General features: G+C 40.9%; 1 protein-coding gene across 19 annotated transcripts in view; it reads right to left on the reverse strand.

Annotated features, from left to right (window-relative positions):
- The window catches only part of PDE4D (phosphodiesterase 4D), a 1,654,385-nt gene that overhangs the window by 284,645 nt on the left and 1,347,495 nt on the right, over positions 1–22,245 (reverse strand). The window contains exon 1 of one of the 19 annotated variants that reach the window (XM_008262247.4): positions 19,073–20,398. The exons of the other annotated variants lie outside the window; for them this stretch is intronic. Within the exon in view, the coding sequence (XP_008260469.1) occupies positions 19,073–19,167 (95 nt within the window). The 5' untranslated portion in view covers positions 19,168–20,398. Of the gene's footprint in view, positions 1–19,072; positions 20,399–22,245 lie in introns of those variants that run through there. 19 annotated transcript variants of the gene reach the window in all.

Below are 22,245 nucleotides of genomic sequence, written 5' to 3' on the forward strand. Positions count from 1 at the left end.
CTAATCCTCCACCTTGCGGCGCCGGCACACCGGGTTCTAGTCCCGGTTGGGGCGCCGGATTCTGTCCCGGTTGCCCCTCTTCCAGGCCAGCTCTCTGCTATGGCCAGGGAGTGCAGTGGAGGATGGCCCAGGTGCTTGGGCCCTGCACCCCATGGGAGACCAGGAAAAGCACCTGGCTCCTGGCTCCTGCCAGGATCAGCGCGGTGCGCCGGCTGCAGCGGCGGCCATTGGAGGGTGAACCAGCGGCAAAGGAAGACCTTTCTCTCTCTGTCTCTCTCTCTCACTGTCCACTCTGCCTGTCAAAAAAAAAAAAAAAAAAAAAGAAAAAAAAAAAAGAAAAATAGTAAAGCAGTAAGTTTGTTAAAAATAAATTGTGTGAAATTTTAATGATGCCAGGAGATGTTTCCGGGTGTTCAGGGCTATGTTTGCATTGCATTCCTCCCTTTCCTTCCTTCCATTCACTCTAGCTCACTTTGGAATTGTATTTAAGTGACTCTATTTAGCTGCATTGTCATCTCCACTTAAATGGCTATATCTGGGCAGAGAAAACCCTGCTGTTCATCATGGACTGGTAGATACTAGCTAACAAAATGTTTTTTTTGTTTGTTTTTTGTTTTTTTTTGTTTTTTTTTTTTTTTGACAGGCAGAGTAGACAGTGAGAAAGAGAGACAGAGAGAAAGGTCTTCCTTTTGCCATTGGTTCACCCTCCAATGGCCGCCACGGCCGGCGCACCGCGCTGATCCTGGCAGGAGCCAGGTGCTTCTCCTGGTCTCCCACGGGGTGCAGGGCCCAAGCACTTGGACCATCCTCCACTGCACTCCCTGGGCACAGCAGAGAGCTGGCCTGGAAGAGGGGCAACCGGGACAGAATCCCGTGCCCCGACTGGGACTAGAACCCAGGGTGCCGGCGCTGCAAGGCGGAGGATTAGCCTAGTGAGCCGCGGCGCCGGCCCAAACAAAATGTTTTGATAGAGAGTTATACCTCTAAAATGCATGCTATGATGGTGAAACAATTACAATGAAATGTATTTCACACTGAAACTGTGATTAGGTAATTTTGGGTTGATATTATCGCTTTTGTCATTTTTTGTTCATTTGTTTTATGACGCAGAAAATACTTGAGAACTTGAAGGCTGGGCACAGTTTGATGACTCTGGCAATTATCAATTATGGGTTTTAGTTCATACAGGCCAAGCTGCGTTTGCTGTTTAAAGCTCCTAGAAGTCATTCATAAACTAGAATGAGAGGCCAGGACAAAGAACACGACAAACTTCATGAGCCATCGTGCCACTGGTAATGCGAGTGCCTGCCTTTGCTATCTGTGGCTCTGACGCCTCTGCAGTCTGGGGAGCCACCGCTCACTTTGTCTTTTGCACCCTCTGGGTTGTCACAGCAGGCACTTCCTACCATAAGCTGAAGGTCAGCTGCACACACTTCCCAGTGACTACTCCAGTCGGTAGGTATAACCATTTTTTACAGACATATACCTCCTAACCAACTGTATTTTGAACTTAAGTCATAACACATTGTTTAACTCGGTCTCTTGTGTGTTCTCTTCTCTGTACTTTAATCACAATTTGGAATCATATTTATTTCACCGCATTTTTTTCTCTCCATAGAGAGAGGGAGGCACCAATGCATTTCTAAAGTCTAGCATAGAAAAGAGACTAAATATAAATGTGTCTATATAGAAACCACGTGGCTATAGAAAATCATCCTAAACAAAAGTAATGTTGAACTTTATAAATAAAAAGCATTTCCAGCTTTATCTTCATATAGCATCATCGTAGGTGTCTATTAAAGTTGAATGAATTTATCTATATCTAAGAGGTGAATATAAGCAACATATTTCTCAATAACATACTATGTAGAAGGTTCTAGTTTAGATTCAGCTGCAAGTGATGCTGAATTTTTCCTTACTTATGTGAATTTAACAGAATAATATATGTGATTAGGCCAATATTCACACTTGTAAAAATTTTCAGATTAAGCACTAATGGGTTTTACCTAGTGCTGTTATGCTTTCTTTGTAAACTCTCCATGATCATTTCACTTGTGAAAGATGATATACATTTCATATCAAATACCATTTTGTAAATGGTGAAATTCTTATGTCCTCAAATAGTAACTTGTATCAAGGTTAATTTGAAAACACAAACACAAGAAAATAATCATAGGAGTCTTTCCCTTTCTGTGGTTTACTATGTCCCCAGCACTGTACCCATTCCTTTCTGTGTAATATTTCATGTAAGATTCACAAGAGCCCCATCGCAGTTTTCCCCTTAGTCCAAGATTGTTGTAAATGGAGGCACCTTGTTTTGAACTTATTCCTACTTCAGAACCCATTCCCACCTCTCCAGTACACATTGTGGGAAATTCCAAATGGCCTTTGGTTTTCTGTAGCTCAGCTCTGTATTTCCCTAGAGTCTAAGGAAACAGAAATACTTTGAATGAAGTTAAGCAGATAAAGTCTGCCTTCAAAGTGATATCACGATTTAAAAGTAGCCATGAAAGTTTACACGGAAATACAAGGAATATTTACAAAGCCATACAGAACATGACCATCGACAAACATTCTAAGTGCTTCTTGTTTCTTTCTTTATAATGGTTAAAGTAAAAAAAAAGAAAGAAAGAAAAGAAACATCTCATTTTCTCTTATGGACTCCAGATTAAACACCTTTATATGCAGTACAACATTCTACCTACTACCAAAAACAAGAGAGCTAAAAGCGAGGGTTAACTCCTTATTTCTCTTTAGTCACTAGTACTGTTCTGAGGGAGCAGTACTCTCCAACTATTACTCCTTTTATTCAGAAACTCCCATACCACAAAGAATTCCTTCTCTCCACCAGTATGGATGAATTTATGCTATAGTAAATTGGAAATTGCTAGAATTATGATCGAACTCTAAAGAAGTTTCCATGGATTTTTCACCAACCTTTATAGGAATTTGCAAGTTCCAACATGAGCTGATACACGGCACTACCTTTCCTTTGGACTGACTACTTGCATCTACCCGGTCTTGGCCAACATGGTTGTCTGTCACCCATGTAGAAAGATTATCTGAAGAGTATTTGTTTTCTTTTTTCTCCTCAAAAAGGTTCACATTCTGACTTCAGGCACTAGGGAATGTAGGTCTTGGAAGACTTTAAATAACTTTTTATTCAGAAATATTTCAGAAGATATCAAGTGTTCATTTGGTATTCAAGGAAGACTTGCCTGGCAGGCTGTAAGTTCTTTATGTGAACCTGAAATTCAGAGTGGAAGTTACAGCTACACGACATGAAGAAAGCAACTGAGTGAAGACAAAACGCATAAGGCAATCAGCACATTTTAGGAAACTCAAGTTTGTATGAGCAGCTACGTGTTCTGTCTCTCTCTCTTATGTAGATGCTCACCAACATACCAACAAAAGCAAATGTGCTTGGTAATTTGAGCCAATGATTCATCTTATTGAAGTAAATTATGTCTTTGTGTATTGGAAATTTAGTCAATTATTTACCATCAAGAAATGACACAGGGAATTGAAAAGAATGTACCTCTTTGCTTTATACTCAAAATGACTAATGATGTACAGAGAAATTAAAATCGCCAACAGAATAGAAACAGAAGTGTAAGAAAAATTCAAAAAGTCCTCTGCTCATGCAAGGATAACTCAGGGTACAAAGCTGAGGGGAAGAGCTGGTTCCAGTTAGAAAAGAATTTAAGATTCCATTACAGACCCACAAGCCCACAAGCACAGACTATAAAGTTTATAGACAAAATATAATTTTTTTTGAGTAATGGTCAAAGTTCATGAAAGTGGCATTGCCCACATCACGCACTGGAGAGGCAGGGTATACTGTACAGCACAGGTTCTGAGCTCAGACTGGGTTCAAACTGGTCTTTCAGGGCCAAAGCTGCTACAACTGCCCGAAAGTGCAGCGAGCAACTGTGAAATAATGTGGCTCTCTGTGAAAGGCTGATAATAATTTGATATTTTGTTGGCAAATTTTTGCATGGTACCCTGGTATGGCAGCTATAATCCCCAAGGTCAAGTCCTTTAACTGAAGTACAGTGGGACACAAATGCCATCTTCTTCTGATTTCCTGCATGGAATCTGATCTTCGGCGGTCCTTCCAAAAGTTTCTATTAGATTTCTGTCTGGTGAAATGGCCTTATTCAGACTAATGCAGCTACAGACGTGGATTATGCATGATAACAAAACTAACGGCAAAATGAGTTTATGTAGAGAGCTGGCCAATGAGCTGGCAGAAGTTATTTGTGGAAAGGAAAGTTTAGGTTGCCTGTTTAGTGAAACAGTACCTTCAACATTTTGCAAAATTTAACTTAGACCTATTAAAATAAACATGCCCTGGAGATTATTATCTGTGAAGACAGATTTTGGTGACAAGTTAAATTACGTCAAATAATCATTTTATGAGTTATTTTTTGTTTGAAATTCACTTCCTCCTCACTGTTTGTTCCTGATGATGCGCTTCTCATGTCGCTATTCTCTGAGGACATTAAAATTTCCTGGTTTACATATTTTATATTTGAAAAATAAAGCCTAAATTCATTTAAATAGGAGAGACATCTGTTGGTTCTAATATTTAAATAACATAAATTTAAATATTTAACTTGGCTGACAGTTAATTATTTCAGAGGTAATAAGGGAAACTATTTTTGCATGAAAATATCAAAAAATGGCACAGATTGCAGATTGAGAGAAAGAGAGGGAGAGAGAGAAGAAAAATATCTCTCTCATCCAGAGAAAACATTTTGGTCTGCAAAAATCAAATAATTCTGATTTATTTCATATTACCCCACCCCAAATTCAAATAGCAAGGTTTTAAAACTACTCTGTTCCCCTGGACTTCTGAAAGCAACTGAAACACCCTTTAACTATAAATGTATTCTCTTTTTACAAAAATGAAAGGATATAGTGGTAGGTAAAACTAGAAATCCCATGCTCCGAAGGAGTACTTTAAATAGCCACCGGATTGTAAATTTTATGCAAGTGAGGCTATATATTTCATCACTGTCTCTAACAGCCTGCAAGGTGCCTGGGGCAGAACCAGCTTAAAAAACACCGTTCAAGGAAACAGTGAAAAATGTACCTTTAGTTTTGCAACTAAAACACCTACAGGAATGAAACTCTTCTTTCAGGACTGTATATTTTAAGTCACAGCATCGGAGTCAATGGTCAAGTGGTTGGAAAATGTTTTGGTACAATATTAAAATAATTCACTTCCTTTATTATTAAGGACTAAGCCTTAATTTCTTAAGATTGAAAACTGTTTCAGCCTACAGGTGTGATAAAAACTAAAAGTTGGCTTACTAATGGCAGCAGGCATGCTAAGTGGTTTCTGAATTGGAAGGTCAAATGTCATCTCCCTTTGTTAGGCTACAAGACAAGCTTGTTTCTCTGGTTCAGCATCTAAGCCCTGGAAGCTTCCTTGGGGTGATGGTTGTACTGGGCTTCCAGCTGCTCACTGAAGAAGGCGGCTGAAGTGGTGGTTACAGTAGTCATGCCAACAGGTCTCAGCTGCCCAGAACCATCACACATGAGCATTGAAAGGTCCGCCACGTTAGCTGTTAGCTGGTGATTGACATGTGCACTGCACTTACTAGCATTTCCATCTGCACCATTCAGTACTGGTTGATGATACTGAGAAGAGTCACTTGGGCGAGAAGATAACGTTGAGAAAAACTTGGAAGTGTAGGTACTAGAATGGAAACTATGTGACGTGAATGGAAAGCATTCAGAGAGATGTTGGGAGACCAGCAATCCCAGGGGAGATGGAAAACCAAGGGTAAAAGGGAGTCACAGGACCAGGCAAAAAAGCTCCTTGTCACTGAGGGTAAGCAGTGTCTGCAACTCATGTAGTAGGTACAATATTTAGCAAAATGCCATCTAGTAAAAAAAAAAGAGAGAGAGAGAAAAAATGTGATAACTGATTGCAACATTCTTGGTAATACTGAACAAGTCCCGGTTCTACTCTCCATGTGAGTGACAGCCATGGCATGGCTGGGTGGAGCAGGGAGCATGCTGGGAAGAACTGTTCATGCCTGTACAAAGATGAACCAGCCTGGTCTATATATATATCATGTCCACAGAGGAGGCAGGTGAGACAGCAGACAATACTGCATGTGAGAAATACACAGGTTTCATGGTAGCACAGAGAACTTAATTTTAATTTCTCATGGGGAGGTCTAAGACATCCCAGAAGATATGACCACAGGGGGTGAATCTAAGAAGCAGAGACTGGGCACTGCTGTGGTCTGCATTTGTCCTCCCAGTGGCTCATGTATTGGCGGTGGCTCACCAGGATAGTGGTGCTGGAAGACGGTGTGGAATTTTGGGAAGTGGAGTCTCAGCTGGGGTCATGCCTTTGAAAGGGACTAAGATATTTATTCGTGCGACCTAATGGTTGTGAAAGCCCGAGCCTAGTCCTACCCAGCGTCTCTGTGGATTCCAGGATCGAGATGAGGAACCCTCCCCGGGGAGCTTCCACAGCAGCTGGGCCACAGTGTGACACAGCTGAGGGGACCCTCCCTGGAGCTGAGCTGATGCCCGGGAACCTCCAAAACCTCCAGCTACATAAACCTCTTTTCTTCACAGTTGCCTGCTTCAAGCATTTCATTAAAGCACCAAAAAGCTGACTAATGCAGACATGAAATCATATTAAATGATTATTGTAAAGTAAAAACCCTTTAAAATGCTCATATAATCCTCTGTTGGATTGTGATTTAAATATTACAGCTAATTTTTACCTTGAATTTACATCTCAAACAAAAGTTTGCTTATTGAACTATACATCAGCAAGAATGAACAAACCACATATATATCAATATGGGATAATCTTTCAAACTTCGTTTCATAAGGAAGTGGGGAAACAGCCAACCACAAAACAGCCCCCAGTGCACCATTTCTTCTCTGCAATTTAAAAGCAGAAAAACATAACTTCTGGGTTTTCAAATCAGGATCACTGTTACCTTTAGTGGGGATGGTCAGTGGCTTGAAGAGGCTCAAAGGCGATTTTTGGTCACTAGTAAGATTATTTTTTATCAGGGTGGTGATTATAGTGGTGACCTTTAATAATTCAAGTGACTAGTTTTTTTTTCTTTCTTTCTTTCTTTTTTTTTTTGGTTTGCAATAGCTCCAAGGAATTTTTATGTTTATTTTTTTATACATAATATGTTCTTCCTAGGTAAAAAATAACCCAAAACATGTTCAAGGTAACCTTACAATTTGCATGTCTACATAAAACCCACTTCTGCCGTAACAACTTTATTGAACAGCAGCTTTAAGGGCAGAGTTTGGATAGACGGATTTATTACGAGACCACCAGAGCCAGGTATTAAAACGGCAAGCAACCTCCAAATGACCCTCTTCTCTCTAGTAGGCATCGACAGTTGATGGTAGCACTTTTTCTCTCTGAGTCCAATTCACTCTTGGTACAGCATTCTTTCTAGGCAGAAGTTGCTTAAAGATGAAAAAGATTAGCTATCTTGGTTTCAAACAATCGGGATTGTCTTTTGTTATTTTCGTGAGCGAGACCTTACAATTATGGAGGAATTTCACTTGTATTTCTAGGTCAAAGTAGAATTGCATATTTAGGTGTGTAAAATGATTTTCTCAACTATAGTAACATTTTACCAAGTTTTCTAACAGCAAGTTTGTGACTTTGTGTCTTTTAGATTATCCTAGAAATACTGGTTCAGATACAACTAGACTCAATTTTAACAAAAGCACTCCAATAATTGGGACTAATTTTTTCCAAGGAATAGACTCCGCTTTCCTAACCTCAACACGCTTCTTGATCCAATATACAGTTGATAAACATTTCAAATGCTTTTCCTACACACTGTTTGGGGTCGCTACTCACCATAAAATAAGTAGATAACAGAAACTATGGAATGCTAGTGTTCAGTTCTCACTGATGTATTGCATTCTTTCTAAAACAATTATTTACTTGACAGAGAGAAATAGAGAAAGAATACTCTCATCTGCTGGTTCAACCCCCAAATGCCTGCAGCTAAGTCAGGCGTAAGCTGGGAGCAGAGAACTCAGTTGAGGTCTCCCTTGTGGGTGAGCATCCCTTCAGCCTCTCCAGAGTCCACGTTAACAGACAGCTGGAGCCAGGAACCAGAGCCGGGATGCAAAGCAGGTACTCAAATACGGAACGCCAGAATCCTAACCAGCATCTTAACCTGCAGGCGAAACACACAGCCCCTATCTTGCATTTTTCTTTAAAAAGATTTACTTATTTATTTGAAAGGCAGAGTTAGAGAGGCAGAGGAGAGAGAGAGAGAGAGAGAGAGAGAGAGAGGTCTTCCATGCACTGGTTCACTCCACAGATGGTTGCAATGGCTGGAGCTACACTGACCCAAAGCCAGGAGCTTCTTCCAGGTCTCCCACATAGGTGCAGGGGCCCAAGGACTTGGGCCACCTTCTACTGCTTTCCCAGGCCATAGCAGAGAGCTGGATCAGAAGTGGAGCAGCCGGGACTCAAACCGGCGTCCATAATGGAAGCTAGCACTGCAGGCTGCGGCTTTATCCACTACGCCACAGCGCCAGCCCCAGGAACTGCATTTTTGATATTTCAACCCACAACTCATCCTGAAGGGACACTCCAGACTGTAGGAACAGAGCTAAGCCCATCTAAAGTTTCCCTGTTGCCATTTGAGAACACTCAGAGAAGGAAGCTGAAGTCTCTTTCTTTGAACTAGCACAGAATGAACTGAAGAGAGGAAGTGTTACCAGGGTAGGACTGAACCCCTAGAAACAAGGAAAGTCAAGTGGAGACCGGAGATAAAGCCCAGGCACTGCGTCTCTCCTGTGAGAGCAGAGCCTGCCTCCCTCGGCTTCCCTTGGAGGATTCTAGTGGATTTCAAATAACCAAAGCAGAGACGTTTTAGCTTCCGATTCCCCACACCTTATTCTCTACCTTCACTGAGTAGTTTATTTCTTTGACATAGATGTGTCTTCTATGGAGCATGTAGTCAGTGTAATTTATCAAGCATACCCAGCCTCATTCCAAGATGTGACCAAAAAGACTACCTTATGGAAAGTCACCCTAGGAGACTGAATCCATCTTCACATTCATAGTTCCTGATTATTTAGTAGGTTACACCAATAGACAACTTGAAAAGTGCATACTACACTTTTCCTGCACGCCACAAGCAGCCAGACCCTGTTCTGAGCAATGTTGGCATATTAGCACATTCAACATATACACATGTATTGCATCCCAAAGGTCACATCTTATCTTTTTAAAAAGCATGTACATCCATGAAACTCTCTTATGTGACGCTCAACTTTGTGGAAGTCAAGTGACTTCACGAGACTTCAGCTTCCTCATGTGTAAAACACAGATTAAGAATGATGGGTGCCTCACAGGAGGCATCATGGGAGTCAGATGGAAAAATCCACACAAATGCACAGAATAGTGCTGGTCACTCAGACACACTCAACAGATGGAAACGGTCTTTATTTTTATTTCTGCTAAACACTATATGGGGAGGAGAGAGTGAATTTAGAATGACGGCTGCTTAACTAGCTACATGACTTCAAAAAAGGATAGTGATCCAAGTTCAGTTTCTGGAGTGGGTTCTGGTCAAAATGATGTCTTGCCTTCTCTGCAGGAAACTGCTGAGGCCTCAAGCTCCACAGCTCTGTGCATAGTCTGCCAGTTCAATTTTTTGAGAAGTTGTGATAGAATTATTATGGGAGCAGTTAATTTCACAGGTGTAAGTTTAAGAATTACCTTCAAGTCCCACACAAATTATGATAGACCCACTTTTGTGCATTTGCCTGGTAGTTTTTTTTAACCTTTATTTGACCTTAAACTTCAAGTTTGAGTTTGTAAAAAATATATCGTTCCAACATTACCTTTTAAGTACTTAAACACTGACACTGTTTTGAATAGATTTTCTTGACCTTATTGGACTGGAAATGTGAAAGATAGTAAAATTTTGCCAGCTCCACATTGGGGTTGAGAGGTGGGGAGAATCAAATGATGGCTGATTCTCTAGGGCCCCTTTATTTAAAAGATTTTAATGGTTCTAAAACTGGCTAGATGTCAGACAGGAAGAAAACAGTGCAATTTATAGTCTGACCAGAGGGGCCAGGTCAACAGGCTGAAGGGGCAGGAGCTAGCCAGCTCTCTATGGGACGAGGCCGTGTCAGGGTCCATGCTGTTTCTCCACACATCACGAGAGCCCCTGGTTAAAGGTCCGTCTGCAAACCTTGGGAGAGAAGGCAGACAAATACATGGTCTTGAGCTGCACAGGTTTAAAAGGAGAAACTTGAGGGGCCAGCACTGTGATGTAGTGGGTTAAATTGCTGCCTAAGACGGTGGCATCCCAAATGAACACTGCTTCGTGTTCTGACTGCTCCACTTCTGCTCCAGCTCCTTACTATTGTGCCTGGAATGGCAGCAAAAGATGGCTCAAGTGACTGGGCCCCTTCCTCCTACATGGGAGACCTGGATGGACTTCCAGGCTCCTGGCTTCAGCCTAGCACTAGCATGGCCCAACCCTGGTTGCTGCAGCCACTTGGGGAGTGAACCAGAGGATAAAAGAGCTCTCTCTCTCTCTCTCTCTCTCTAACTCTGCCTTTCAAATAAGTAAATAAATCCTTTTTTAAAAAATAAAGGATAAACTTGAACAACCTAAGTTAGGAAGGAAAGGCCCTTGTAGCAGCCTAGGATGGCTTTTTCTCACATCACAAGGTAGAATCTCGTGTGGCCAAACCAGTTTAGAGGGAAAACAAAGGAGACCAGGGCCACAGCAGTAGCAGTCATCACAAACGGTGGGTTTGGAATTAGACAAACCTGGGTTTTTCTGCAGCACCATGATTTTACAAGGAGGTGAGCTCAATTGTGTACACCACCAAATTCAACAGCTGACAAACGGTAGATGCTCAATACAATGCACCTATCATCATTCCTACGGTCACTACTCCAAATATTTCTTCAGACTTAGGGGCTTCTGTCTTCAGCTACCTGGTGACCCAACAGCCAACCAGTCACCAGCTGCTCTATGACAAACTTACAGGATCAGGGTACACGTGATTGCCAGCAGTGGCTTATTCCATAATAGAGTGCCACGATTTCAAGTATCAGCTACAGGAATTCCTTGACACAAAGGAACAGATCTGTGCCACATTGCAATGGAATGGCATCATGGATGTTAGGAATTATTGTCTGCATTCTTTGTATACATAAATATTTCATGCAAATAAATGAAAAAGAGCTGAATTTCTCATTTTACTATGTTTGAACAGGAAGGAGAATTAGATACAATGGCAGCATTCTTTTGTAGGAAGCCTGAAACAATCACACACTGAACATGCATTGAATGAAATATTTATATTAACAAGTTACACTGGTGCCTTCTATTTTTGATTTAGAATGAATATCTTCAATATGAAATGAAAAGAGATCAAGAAATCATTCACCAGGAGTTTTCCAACGGTATAAGAGAATCCATTTAGCTACCAGCTATCACTGTATCTGCTGATAACTAGGAGGAAATGGGTTAAAATTTAAAGGGAGATAGCATTAGGTATAAATAAAACTCCCTACCTGTGTGGGCTTACAATAAGGAAGCTTGGGGAGTTGTGACTGCCAGTGTTGTTTCTGGTTTTCTAATTTCTTGCTCTCCCTCATGTGTAGCAGAGAAATGGAAGGATTCACAGTTGCCTTTTTTTATGGCAGAAGTTTTTAGGACTAGGATGAGGTGGGTGGGGGGAGAATATTTACTACTTTCAAGTTCATTAATGGCAGTTTTTGCCCAGGGGTTAGCAGTGTGATTAAATAACATAGGACATTAGACGACCAGATGCCTACTTTAAAATGGGATGGGGTTCTTCCATATTGGTCTCTCTCTGGCTTTCCCCCACTTTTGGTCACAGTTCCCTAGATCTTTCTTTGAAAACATTCCCTTGTGTTTTTCTAATTTGCATTCTGTTTTAGCTTCTCTGATTCACATCCTCATCCATCAACCTCCTTGGAAGGCTGAGGGTGGATAAGAAATACTGACAGTTTATATTTCTCCCATTGTAGGTTCTGGGATTCTCATTATTCTTCATTCTTTTGAGGTATTTCCTAGCTGAGGCCAAACTTGAGCTCACAACTAGGAAATCTGATATGGATCACGTCACAGCCTCTCATTAGTGATCTCTACGTAGTCTGCTTCATAATATCTGAGCCAGACTCACTGTTTTTGTGTTCCTATGGTGCCCCAGCCCTCCCTGCAAGCCGTGATCATCAGAGTTGGTGCTTTTGGTAAAAGTGCACCTTACTTCTAATGTTCATTTACTAAAATTCTATCAACCCCCAAGTTACCTCCAAAGAAAGCAGATCATCTCTGGATCGACTCCCAGGAAAATCAGTGTTAACTTTTGATGCAGCTTTGTGACTATCTTCGTCACCAGTGATATCCTCTGGATCCTACTCTTACCTTTTTGAAAAATGTTAAGCTTTATTTATCTCTTGTTTATTTGAGAGGCACAGAAACGGAGAAAGAAAAAGAGACAGAGAGCTCCTATCCACTAGTTCCCTCCTCAAATGCCTGCAATGGCCAGGCCTGTGCCACACTGAAGCTGGAAGCCAGGAAACCAATCAGGATCTCTCTTATTATAAGTAGGAGGGACTTAACCACTTGAGTCATTACCTTCCGCCTCCCAGGGTGTACGTTAGCAGGAAGCTGGAATTGGACTCCATCTCAGGTTTCCCGATATGTGATATGGGCACCCCAATCAGTGTCTGAACCACCAAGCCAAACACTTGCTACTGTGTTTACCTTTATGTAAACTTTGCCGATTCAATATGTTTACTATAAGTGTTATTCAGAATATTTGGAGTTATTCCCCAGGCATCTTTCTTTAAGGAAAGTGAAAAACTTGAAGATATCATTAACGTTCTTTCTCTTCAGCTTCATCTTAGAATCTACATTTCTCCAGCTAGTAACAGTTGGGTAGACCCATGATTAAGCATTCTGATACCCATGATTCCATTTAGAAAGTGATTCAATACAAACAGAATACATGATTAATGTGATTGACAGAGAGACTAATAAGCGAGTTATTCCTTTCTCTTTAATGAAAGTCAAGTTTTAGAGGGAGGGTCAAAATCATGATACGCTCCAATCAGTGGGGGAGGAAAAGAACAGAGTTCTGTTAGGACTCAGTACAGCTCCAAACATAAGCACAGTCAGCTTCATCCATGTAGAGTCTTACACAGAGTGCAATGTCACACAGGAATGTACTGCATGAGGCACTATTCCCAGGGAACTTTATTCACCAGTGACGTAACAGAAGACAAGGGTGGAGAATCTCACTTGGAAACCTCCAGACCACAGAGCACCTTTCTTCTGAAGAACTCAATGTCAGGTCAGCATTTCTTTACCCACCACTATGTTGAATTCCCGACTAGTTAGCTGTGCATATATTTAATGGTTTCCTCACTCCAGAAAGAGCTACTATAAATTGGTAAAACATAAGATGTGAAATAAAATTAACATATCTTAACAATTATCATTATATATGATTTCTCAGCAATGAGAAATGTCCCATAACTTCACGATGTTTTCAGACAGAGGAATTTGAACTTTCCCGGTTTCCTGCAAGTTGATCCCAGCTGATACAGGGATACGGAAAACCTGGACGACTCTCTGGTGGTAAGGCAACACAACAGGGAGCAGAACTATAAATGATCAGCAGTTACCAGCTGGCAGTTTTCACACAATATTCCTTGGAACCCTAGTGCTCTTTGTAGTTATTGCAAGGACAGGGACTGAGTTTGGGATGTGGACAAACATGCAACTCCAGTAGCTGTTTTTTTGTTTTTCTATGTTGATACATCTCAAGCACATTTATGTCCTAAAAAAATTATACCTCCATATCAAATATACGTATACGTTTATCTTTCATATTTACATACATATTTACATTGGCTCCACATTACATTTCATGTGTAAAAAGTGTTCCACTGAAAATATATTTTAAGTTCACCAATTGAGCTCAGCTGTTATTTTACAGGTAACCATAGAGGGACTAGGCTAATAGACTCCATTCAAAACTGAGGTGCCCTGACGAAGCTTTTGCTCTTTATTCTCTAGTATAGGGAACAGATGAAATTACTTTCAACAAGTAGAGAATATATAGTCTAAAGGCTGAAAGAGAGAGAGAGAAAGAGAGGACCTCCCATCCACTAGTTCACTTCCCAAAGCCTGCAACAGCTGGGCTGGGCCAAACTGAATATAGAAGCCAGGGACTTGCACTGTGTCTCCCACATGGGTGGCTGGAATCCAAGTATGCAGCATTACTTGATGCCTCCTAAGATCCCATCAGCCCAAAGCTGAAATTAGAACAGAGCCAGGCCTCAAACCCAGGCACTCCAGTAAGGGATGCAGACTTCCCAAGTGGCTTCTTAGCCACCAGGCCAAATGCCACTTCCTGCAAGAGTCTTTGAGTCATTTCACACACCCAGCATCAGCCTCAACTTCACAGACCATGCAGTGTCTTTAGCTGTCTTCAGCAGGTGGACAATGTACAATAATTAAAAATGATAATTATAATAAATCTTTTTAAAAATGTTAATTATACAGGCAGTAGAGGGAGCTGTCATGCCGAAGTAAAAACAGTATTGTCTTTAGAGTGTACAGACTTGAACCCCAGCCTTCCTTGTCAGTTGCTACACTCATCTCACCAACTTTAAAATTTGGATTAGCAAGACTTTTCTCAAAATTGTTATATGAACTAAATAATATGTTACATGTAAAATTCTCTATAGAGTTCTCATTCATAAAATATACTCAAAAAAGTGAAAGGTAGAAATGATATCGTAAGAGCAATAGAAAAACTATATCTAAACGCTGATATCTTCAATGAAGAAGAAGAGTTCAAAAATAGCATAAACAGCTATTTAAGATACTTTCAGTTGAAAATGAGAGCCGGCGCTGTGGCTCACTAGGCTAATCCTCCGCCTTGTGGCGCCGGTACACCGGGTTCTAGTCCCGGTCGGGGCGCTGGGTTCTGTCCCGGTTGCCCCTCTTCCAGGCCAGCTCTCTGCTGTGGCCAGGGAGTGCAGTGGAGGATGGCCCAAGTGCTTGGGCCCTGCACTCCATGGGAGACCAGGAGAAGCACCTGGCTCCTGCCTTTGGATCAGCGCGGCACGCTGGCCGCGGCGGCCATTGGAGGGTGAACCAACGGCAAAGGAAGACCTTTCTCTCTGTCTCTCTCTCTCTCACTGTCCACTCTGCCTGTCAAAAAAAAAAAAAAGAGAGAGAAAAGAAAATGAGAGTAACTGAGGATGGGCTAATGCAGTTATGGGTAATTTCCCCTCCAACATGTTAATCAACGTTGCTACATCTTTTTTACTTTCCGCTGTAGAACTAGTCATCCTAGCCCAAGAAATGCTTTCAGCTATGATCGTGAGGCCAAAGTACAGTGTTTACCCAGCCTAGATGTTCACAACCTTAGGAGGAAAGATTTAACAATAATAATAATAAAAAAGGAAATAATTTCTTGGTTTGAATTGCAAGCTAATTCAGAAAATTGTGTTGTGTTAAAATGGTTATTCATGATAGTTTGGAAAATGAGCAAATTATTCTTTAATGGATACATATATAGATAGATAGATACAGATAGATATAGATATTTACATATATAGTGATGAACTAGCAAATGACATAGCACATACATTTTTAATAATTTAAGCTTTCATTTACAATATTTTTCTTGATGAAAATGCTCATTTGATATAAAAATACAGTAAAGAAGGAAAGAGACAGGGAAAGTCTCCCCTAATTTCAATGCTACCATTTTCACTTCTAAAAGGTAACTCCTACCAACGGCCTGCAGTAGAGTCCTCCAGACTTTTTTCTATATCTGAAACCTTAACTACCACTCTATCTATTCAATAATCAATTTCAAAATTTACTTTAGGAAAAAAATCACAGTCATATTTTGGAGTGTCGCATTTTTTCCCCCAGATTCCACAATAAATGATCTTAAATATAACCAGCAAATCTTACATGCCGAATGTTCTGACAGTAGGAAATGAAAAGTTTGATTTTATTGGCCAAAGTTTTCTTTACACTTATATTTCAAAGGCTAATAATTTTCTAGTTAAACTAAATCACATAAATCTTAATTAAACAATAAGAAGTATGCCTGGAATATGTTTATAAACTTTAAAATGGTAAAGAGATAAAAAAGGAATATGGAAGGTAATATTATACCTGAAAGAGATGTAAAATACAAATATTTATGGAAATATTACTTTCTTAAATAGAATTTGAAGGTAGAAGATTGTCACTAAAAATATAAATAGAAAGGAAAGCTATGTCTCAATCAAAAAACTTTGCTACTTTTAATTAACTTTGTGAGCACAAAAACATACATATAGTTTTCTCAGTTTCATTCATGTAAATTTTTTAAAGGCATCCTTAAGAATAGATAGACAAGTTCAGTTAGAACTTACTTACAGTTGATATTCAGTAAATAATGAATAAAAGAAACAGTATATATACTTTTATCTAAATTCTAAATCTGCAACACCTATGTTATAAGAAAACATTTTTTTCAAGATTATTTCTTTTTGAAATTCATAAAATTCTAATTACAAGTAAGGCTGGCCTTTTATGTAGGTGAAATAAGAGGAATGGTATAAAATACCATCATAAATTTGTCATGAAGTTCCTTTTAAAATGTAACTATCTTGTAGGAATCCTATTAAAGCTGTAAAGAACAAGGTAGTATGGCTTGCTAGGTGTTGGAGAGAATCAAGAAAAGGTAAATATTGGATCCTTGCAGAAGGCAGAAAACCAACTTCCGAAGGTAGTGTTTGGCTTTGGGGCATCCCATGGGAAAGTAGAGATTTGGGGAAAGCAGGTCAATGGAACAGAAAACAGATTTATATAACAGCATTAAGAAGGCAAAGTCAAAAGATGGATCCCCAAGAGCAGGTCAGAATGAAAAACAAGAAATTGAAAAGAGAATAAATGGGAAACCAGCAGGTCTCGTCATGGGCAGTCAACCATGAAAGGAGATGCAGTAGGCTTTCGTGTCTGAAAAAGCATGGGGGCTGCAGGGGCTGGGGCACTGAGAAGTCAGCAAGGGAGCACTGGTGGGGAGAAGCACTTATCCCACCCAATGAGTCTCCAAGCCCCAGGCCTCTCTGTGCAGAGGCACAGGGACAGAGACCAGCTTTTCTTTATTATGGTTATTGAATAATCTCTCTGGGTCTTACCATACATGAATGAAACCACATACATATATGTGAATAATATTTGAATGATAAAAGAAGGAAAATGAGATGGTAAAACTATAATCACAGCCTAATAGAACCTCAGGCCAAATTATTTGGAAGCTACAGTGAAACATCCAGGCCTCTAGGTTATTAAGTCCAACGTAAGATGAATAACTGTAGACATTTCTCTAAACTCAGGAATCAAGAGACATTTATGTCTTATACAAAAATCGTTCAGACTGTAACACTATGCAGAAGAGTCATAGTTAAATGGAACAATAGGTTTATTACAATTCAATATTTTTTAATTGTGGCCCTATATAAATAAACATCTCAGATAATTCAAAGTAATAAATAGTAATAGTATGGATAAAAATAGGCTATGGAAGCCTCACGGGTATAAAAGCCATCTATCTTTCTTGACCAGCAAAATGTACTATTGACAACTGAGCCCTGAATCTGAAAATAAATCTTTTTTTTAGACAAAAAATAAAGGGAGATAGAACTACTTGTGTATAGAATTTTCTTTTCATATAGACAGTATATAAATCAGAAATTAGTAAAATTCACTTACTTTATGAATTTGGATAACCCAAGCCAGAAATTTATATTAGCTACAAAAATTCACAAAGAGATGCTAAGTATTTTCCAGTATTTTCGGTTTATCAAGAAAGAACCTTTCAAATGAATTTGTAGATGCAAATTTGTCTTTAAATACACTCGAGGCATTATTGCTCGTATTATTTTATGGTTTGAGATGTAACAAGTAACATGAGACAAAGTTGCCATCTTTAACTTATTAAAACTCACAGAACTACAACCCAACAGGCAGTTCTTCTAATCCACTCTAAAACATTAGCATAATAACAGCAAACAATAATCCATCAGCGTAATCTGCCCAAAATAAGACATCACACATTTCGCTTCCATCCTGTCCCCAACCACCTGCCTGCAATCCTTGCTTGTATTTCTCCTATCTGGAACACAATTATTTCCATTTCAAAGAGGTGACCTTAGGTATTTATTTACAGTCAGTCACTAAGATAAACAAAATAGGATTAACCTCCGACATGGCCTTACCCCTATTCTCTAAATAGCTGTTCCACACAGAAGAGTTACTTGTTGGGAAATTTTCCTTAAGGGCCATATGCTTAGGGGCCTATCTCACCAGCACTGGCAAAGAGTGGAATAAATATTAGATTAAGTGGAAATGAACATAACTTTCACCAGAGTCAAAGCATTCAAATGACCCCCAAATATGATTATTCTGTAATATTACTAATAAAACATAAAAGATGACTGAATGACAAGCATATATATTGATATATATTTAGCCCCAAAGTTAAAGACAAGTTGGTTGCAAGTGGATGATGAGATACACGCCATTATTAATTCCCAACATATCTGTGCTAAAAGCTCAAGCTTTTGCTTCTAAAGACAGAGAGAATATGAACTTCCAGCCTGTTGGCAGCAAGGAAAAAACAACAAAAACCAAAAAAAACAAAACAAAAAAAGCAACTAAACCAGATGGAGGAAAATGACAAGTTGACAGTTTCAAAATTCCCAATAAACTGGCAAGTTTCTTTCTTCCTTTAAAATTGATCAACCGATAAATTGCTACAGTCTACAGGGGGTTAAAAAACCATGAGCACCCCCTTGGCTAGAGTGGACTCGATTTGGAACAAAATAGAGAATGAAAGAACCAGTGAGCTCTTTCTCACAAAGCCTTGCCATCACACACCTCATCAGCAATTACTAAACCCTGAACGAAGTTCAATGTCAGCCTTAAGAGGGAAAGGGAGAGAGAAGCACGAGAGAAAAGCACTTTACCCAGTTGCCTCTGTGGTCCTTAGCGAACTTGTAGACCTGGATCTGGGCTTCATTACAATGCTCATTTTGGAAAAACAAAATTTAAAAATAATCATAAAAAAAGAAAACCGAAGAAAGAAACATTCAAGTGTTCTGATTAATACATCTCAGCTGCTTTTCTGCAAAGACGAAGTGAAATCTAGTCCATTTCCAAGGAAGGCTGCCGCATTCAGAGGTCCACTTGTCCTGGAGTCCACCTCCCGCGCCCCGGTCCAGCTCGCAGGCAAGGCTCGGAGCCGCTGGAGTGCGTTCCTCTCGCACGCCGAGTGCACTCCGTCCCGGCTGTTCGGAAGTGACAGTTTCTTTTCTGTCTTGCATTGCCAAGGGAGGAACCGCATTTTCAACCTATTCTTCATCTAGGTCACAAGGGAAGCCAGCGCGGGGGAAAGAGTCTCTTGATCTCTTTTTTTTGCAATTCCATAATAATAGGTTCAAAGGTTTCCGCGGCTGGGAGGACTCAGGTAGAGAGAAAGAGAAAGAAAATGACCCGGAGGTCCTGCAACCCGGTCTGTCAAGGAAGTTTCATTTCAGGGCGACCACAAGGAAACAGTCGTGTCCATGGAGCCAAGCACTGAGCCGGCGCCGGAGCCAAGCGTCCCCCTCCTGGGGCTGGGAGAGCCGATTTACCTGGGAGTTGTGATTTCCGGGGTCCCCCCTGCTTCGAATTTGGACTCCACGCCTTTGTGAATGAGAAACTATCATTCGATCTCACCGGGGAGAAACTATTCCTCAAGGGCTCAATGACGTCGGTAGGAAAGCAGTTCAAAAACATGGTAGGGAAGTGAGAAAGGGGAAAGGAAAAAAAAAAATCCCAGCGCCCGGCCAGCCTAGCCAACTGCGGAAACTTACAAAGCGAGGGAGTCCCGCGGTGTAAATCCGTCAAGCCCGCTGGGGACCTCCCTACACTCACAGGACCATTTCCTCCTCTAGAAAAAGCAGGGTCAGCCTCCACGAGCACCTTCGCGGGAAACGCACCCCTGGGCATGGGGTGGTTTTTCTGTTTTTTAAATCGTCGTTTTCTCAAAGCACCAAACTGAAGCGTGTCTCTGGCAGCAAAGTTGAAGAACTTCAGTACTTACAGCTGTTCATCTTGCTCGGATTTAATAAAGCACTGGGCTTGAAAGTTTGCTTACAGAGATCTAAACTCCCTCTGAAAAAGCAGCAGGCATCAATGCATTAGGCGGTGCTACAATATTTAGACTGAAAAATCCAGTGTTTGATGGCAGGGCAAGTGGCTACAGGCACTCAGGCTGTACCCTCGCACGTTTTCTCAGCTTCCTGTCTTCTGAAAATGATGTGCACATGTCACGCGCTTTATAAACAAAGCCTTTGGGTTTGCTATGGGATGAAACTTGATATGCTAGCGTCCCTTATTATTTTGAACACCAATACCTGCCCACTTCCTACATCTGAAATAAAAATTGGGACAGTAGCTACAATGCAAGCTGAATCGGATTGTTCCCAATGGAAGGGAAACAGGACCACGGGGCCTCTCCCTCTGGGCATTTGCATAGAGGATATGTATTCCTTTGGGTGTGTCAACCTCAATCATGTTGGATGTGAATTATCAAGTGAAAAGAATTTAAGCATTCTGATGCCTTAAATAACCGGAGCTAGTGCGTTGGCTCTCCTGTCTGACGTGAGCTTGCTGTTTGTTTAGCGTTTGTAGGCAGGATGTTGGAGTGCAGCTGACCCACCCAAACAACTTGGAAAATTAATGTAGTAAGGCATGCCCCAGAGGCTCTGGCAGCGAATTACAATCCAGCCGGCAGCTCCTCCCCTGGTCACACTGCAAGGTGCATTTGTGATTCAGAATTCTTCTCAATGACTCTCTGGCTTCTTCACGTCAAGGCCGACAGTGGCTTTCCACAGGATTATTCCCTTAAGCTTTTCCGTTTTCTCTTGGGACCGCCCAGGGACATTCACACCTTCCTGGCTCTGTCCCCTGCTTAGCACATTGCTGGAATTTTTGGGCAGGTTAACTAATCACCAATGTTGAGGCATTCCAAGGCTTTGTGAGTGAGACCAGTCCTCACCTGCAGGGGGAGAGGAGGGTTGGCATTTTTCTCCTTGCAATTTCAACTTACAAAAGGAGGAAATAGTACAATGATGTGACCGTTCTTGACGTGAACTGCTCTCTTCTAGGTAAGGTCAACCAAGTATCTTCTGCTTGTCATTTCAGGAAGAAGATGACAAGGATCGTGGAGCGTAACGTCTGAACGCTGTGTGTGCTCCAGGAGTGATTCGGTCCTCTGGAAGGCCGGCTGTCCCACCAGGATCACTGAGACCATGTAGGTTACTGTAACACACATGTAGCTTTGTGTTGCTCTTCCTCTCTTCCTTGTTCAAAATCCCCGGTATTCCAAGAGTCACTCTCTGGAAACTTGATCACATTTGCTGGGCACCTATAAATACTCTGTGACACTCCCATAATGACTAATGTGTGGGTCCCCAAAGGCAACAAGTGGGGGAATCTGACCACCCATGGGACTAAGTGGAATATGTAAAACTCTGGGGATTACTTTAAGGCTGCCATCACCAGGAAAGAAACATGTGCAGTAATAGCAGGCTGGTGAGATTTAAATTTCTTCGTTTTCTCCTACCTCTAATGCTGAAAGAAATGATAGGATTAAAAATGGCATTTATTCAATATTACAGTATTTTCTCCATTTGAAGGTTGTTTTTTTTTTTTTTTTCCAACCTGGACTTATCTGAAAGGATAAAAGTGTTCCCTCTGAAGAGCTTCTCGGAATAAAGCAGCCTTCCTGCCCCTCACGTAACTGTCAGGGCACAAGCTCGTGGCCCTGGACAGGCCGGGAGGAGGACCGAGGCCCAGGAGACCAGGCTACAGGACCCACGTGCCCCTTGTCTGTAGGGCTTTGACAAATGTGCATGGATCCAGAGCTGCTATTTCTCCACATTTCCCTGATGCCCTTAGTTCTATCATGAAGTATAGATGACTTTCTCCAGGCCTGCTGTGGACTGTACCACAGAAGTGCAAGTTCACTGGATAATCCATCTATAAAATATGTTGTTGAATCAAACCACCATATAGCATGTTTCTCAAACTTCAGTTGGTTGGACACTGACTATTTGTCATATTAGCAACTCATATCTATCATTGCTATTTTCCA

This window comes from Oryctolagus cuniculus, chromosome 14, assembly GCF_964237555.1.
Source record: "Oryctolagus cuniculus chromosome 14, mOryCun1.1, whole genome shotgun sequence".
NCBI classification, from domain to species: domain Eukaryota; kingdom Metazoa; phylum Chordata; class Mammalia; order Lagomorpha; family Leporidae; genus Oryctolagus; species Oryctolagus cuniculus.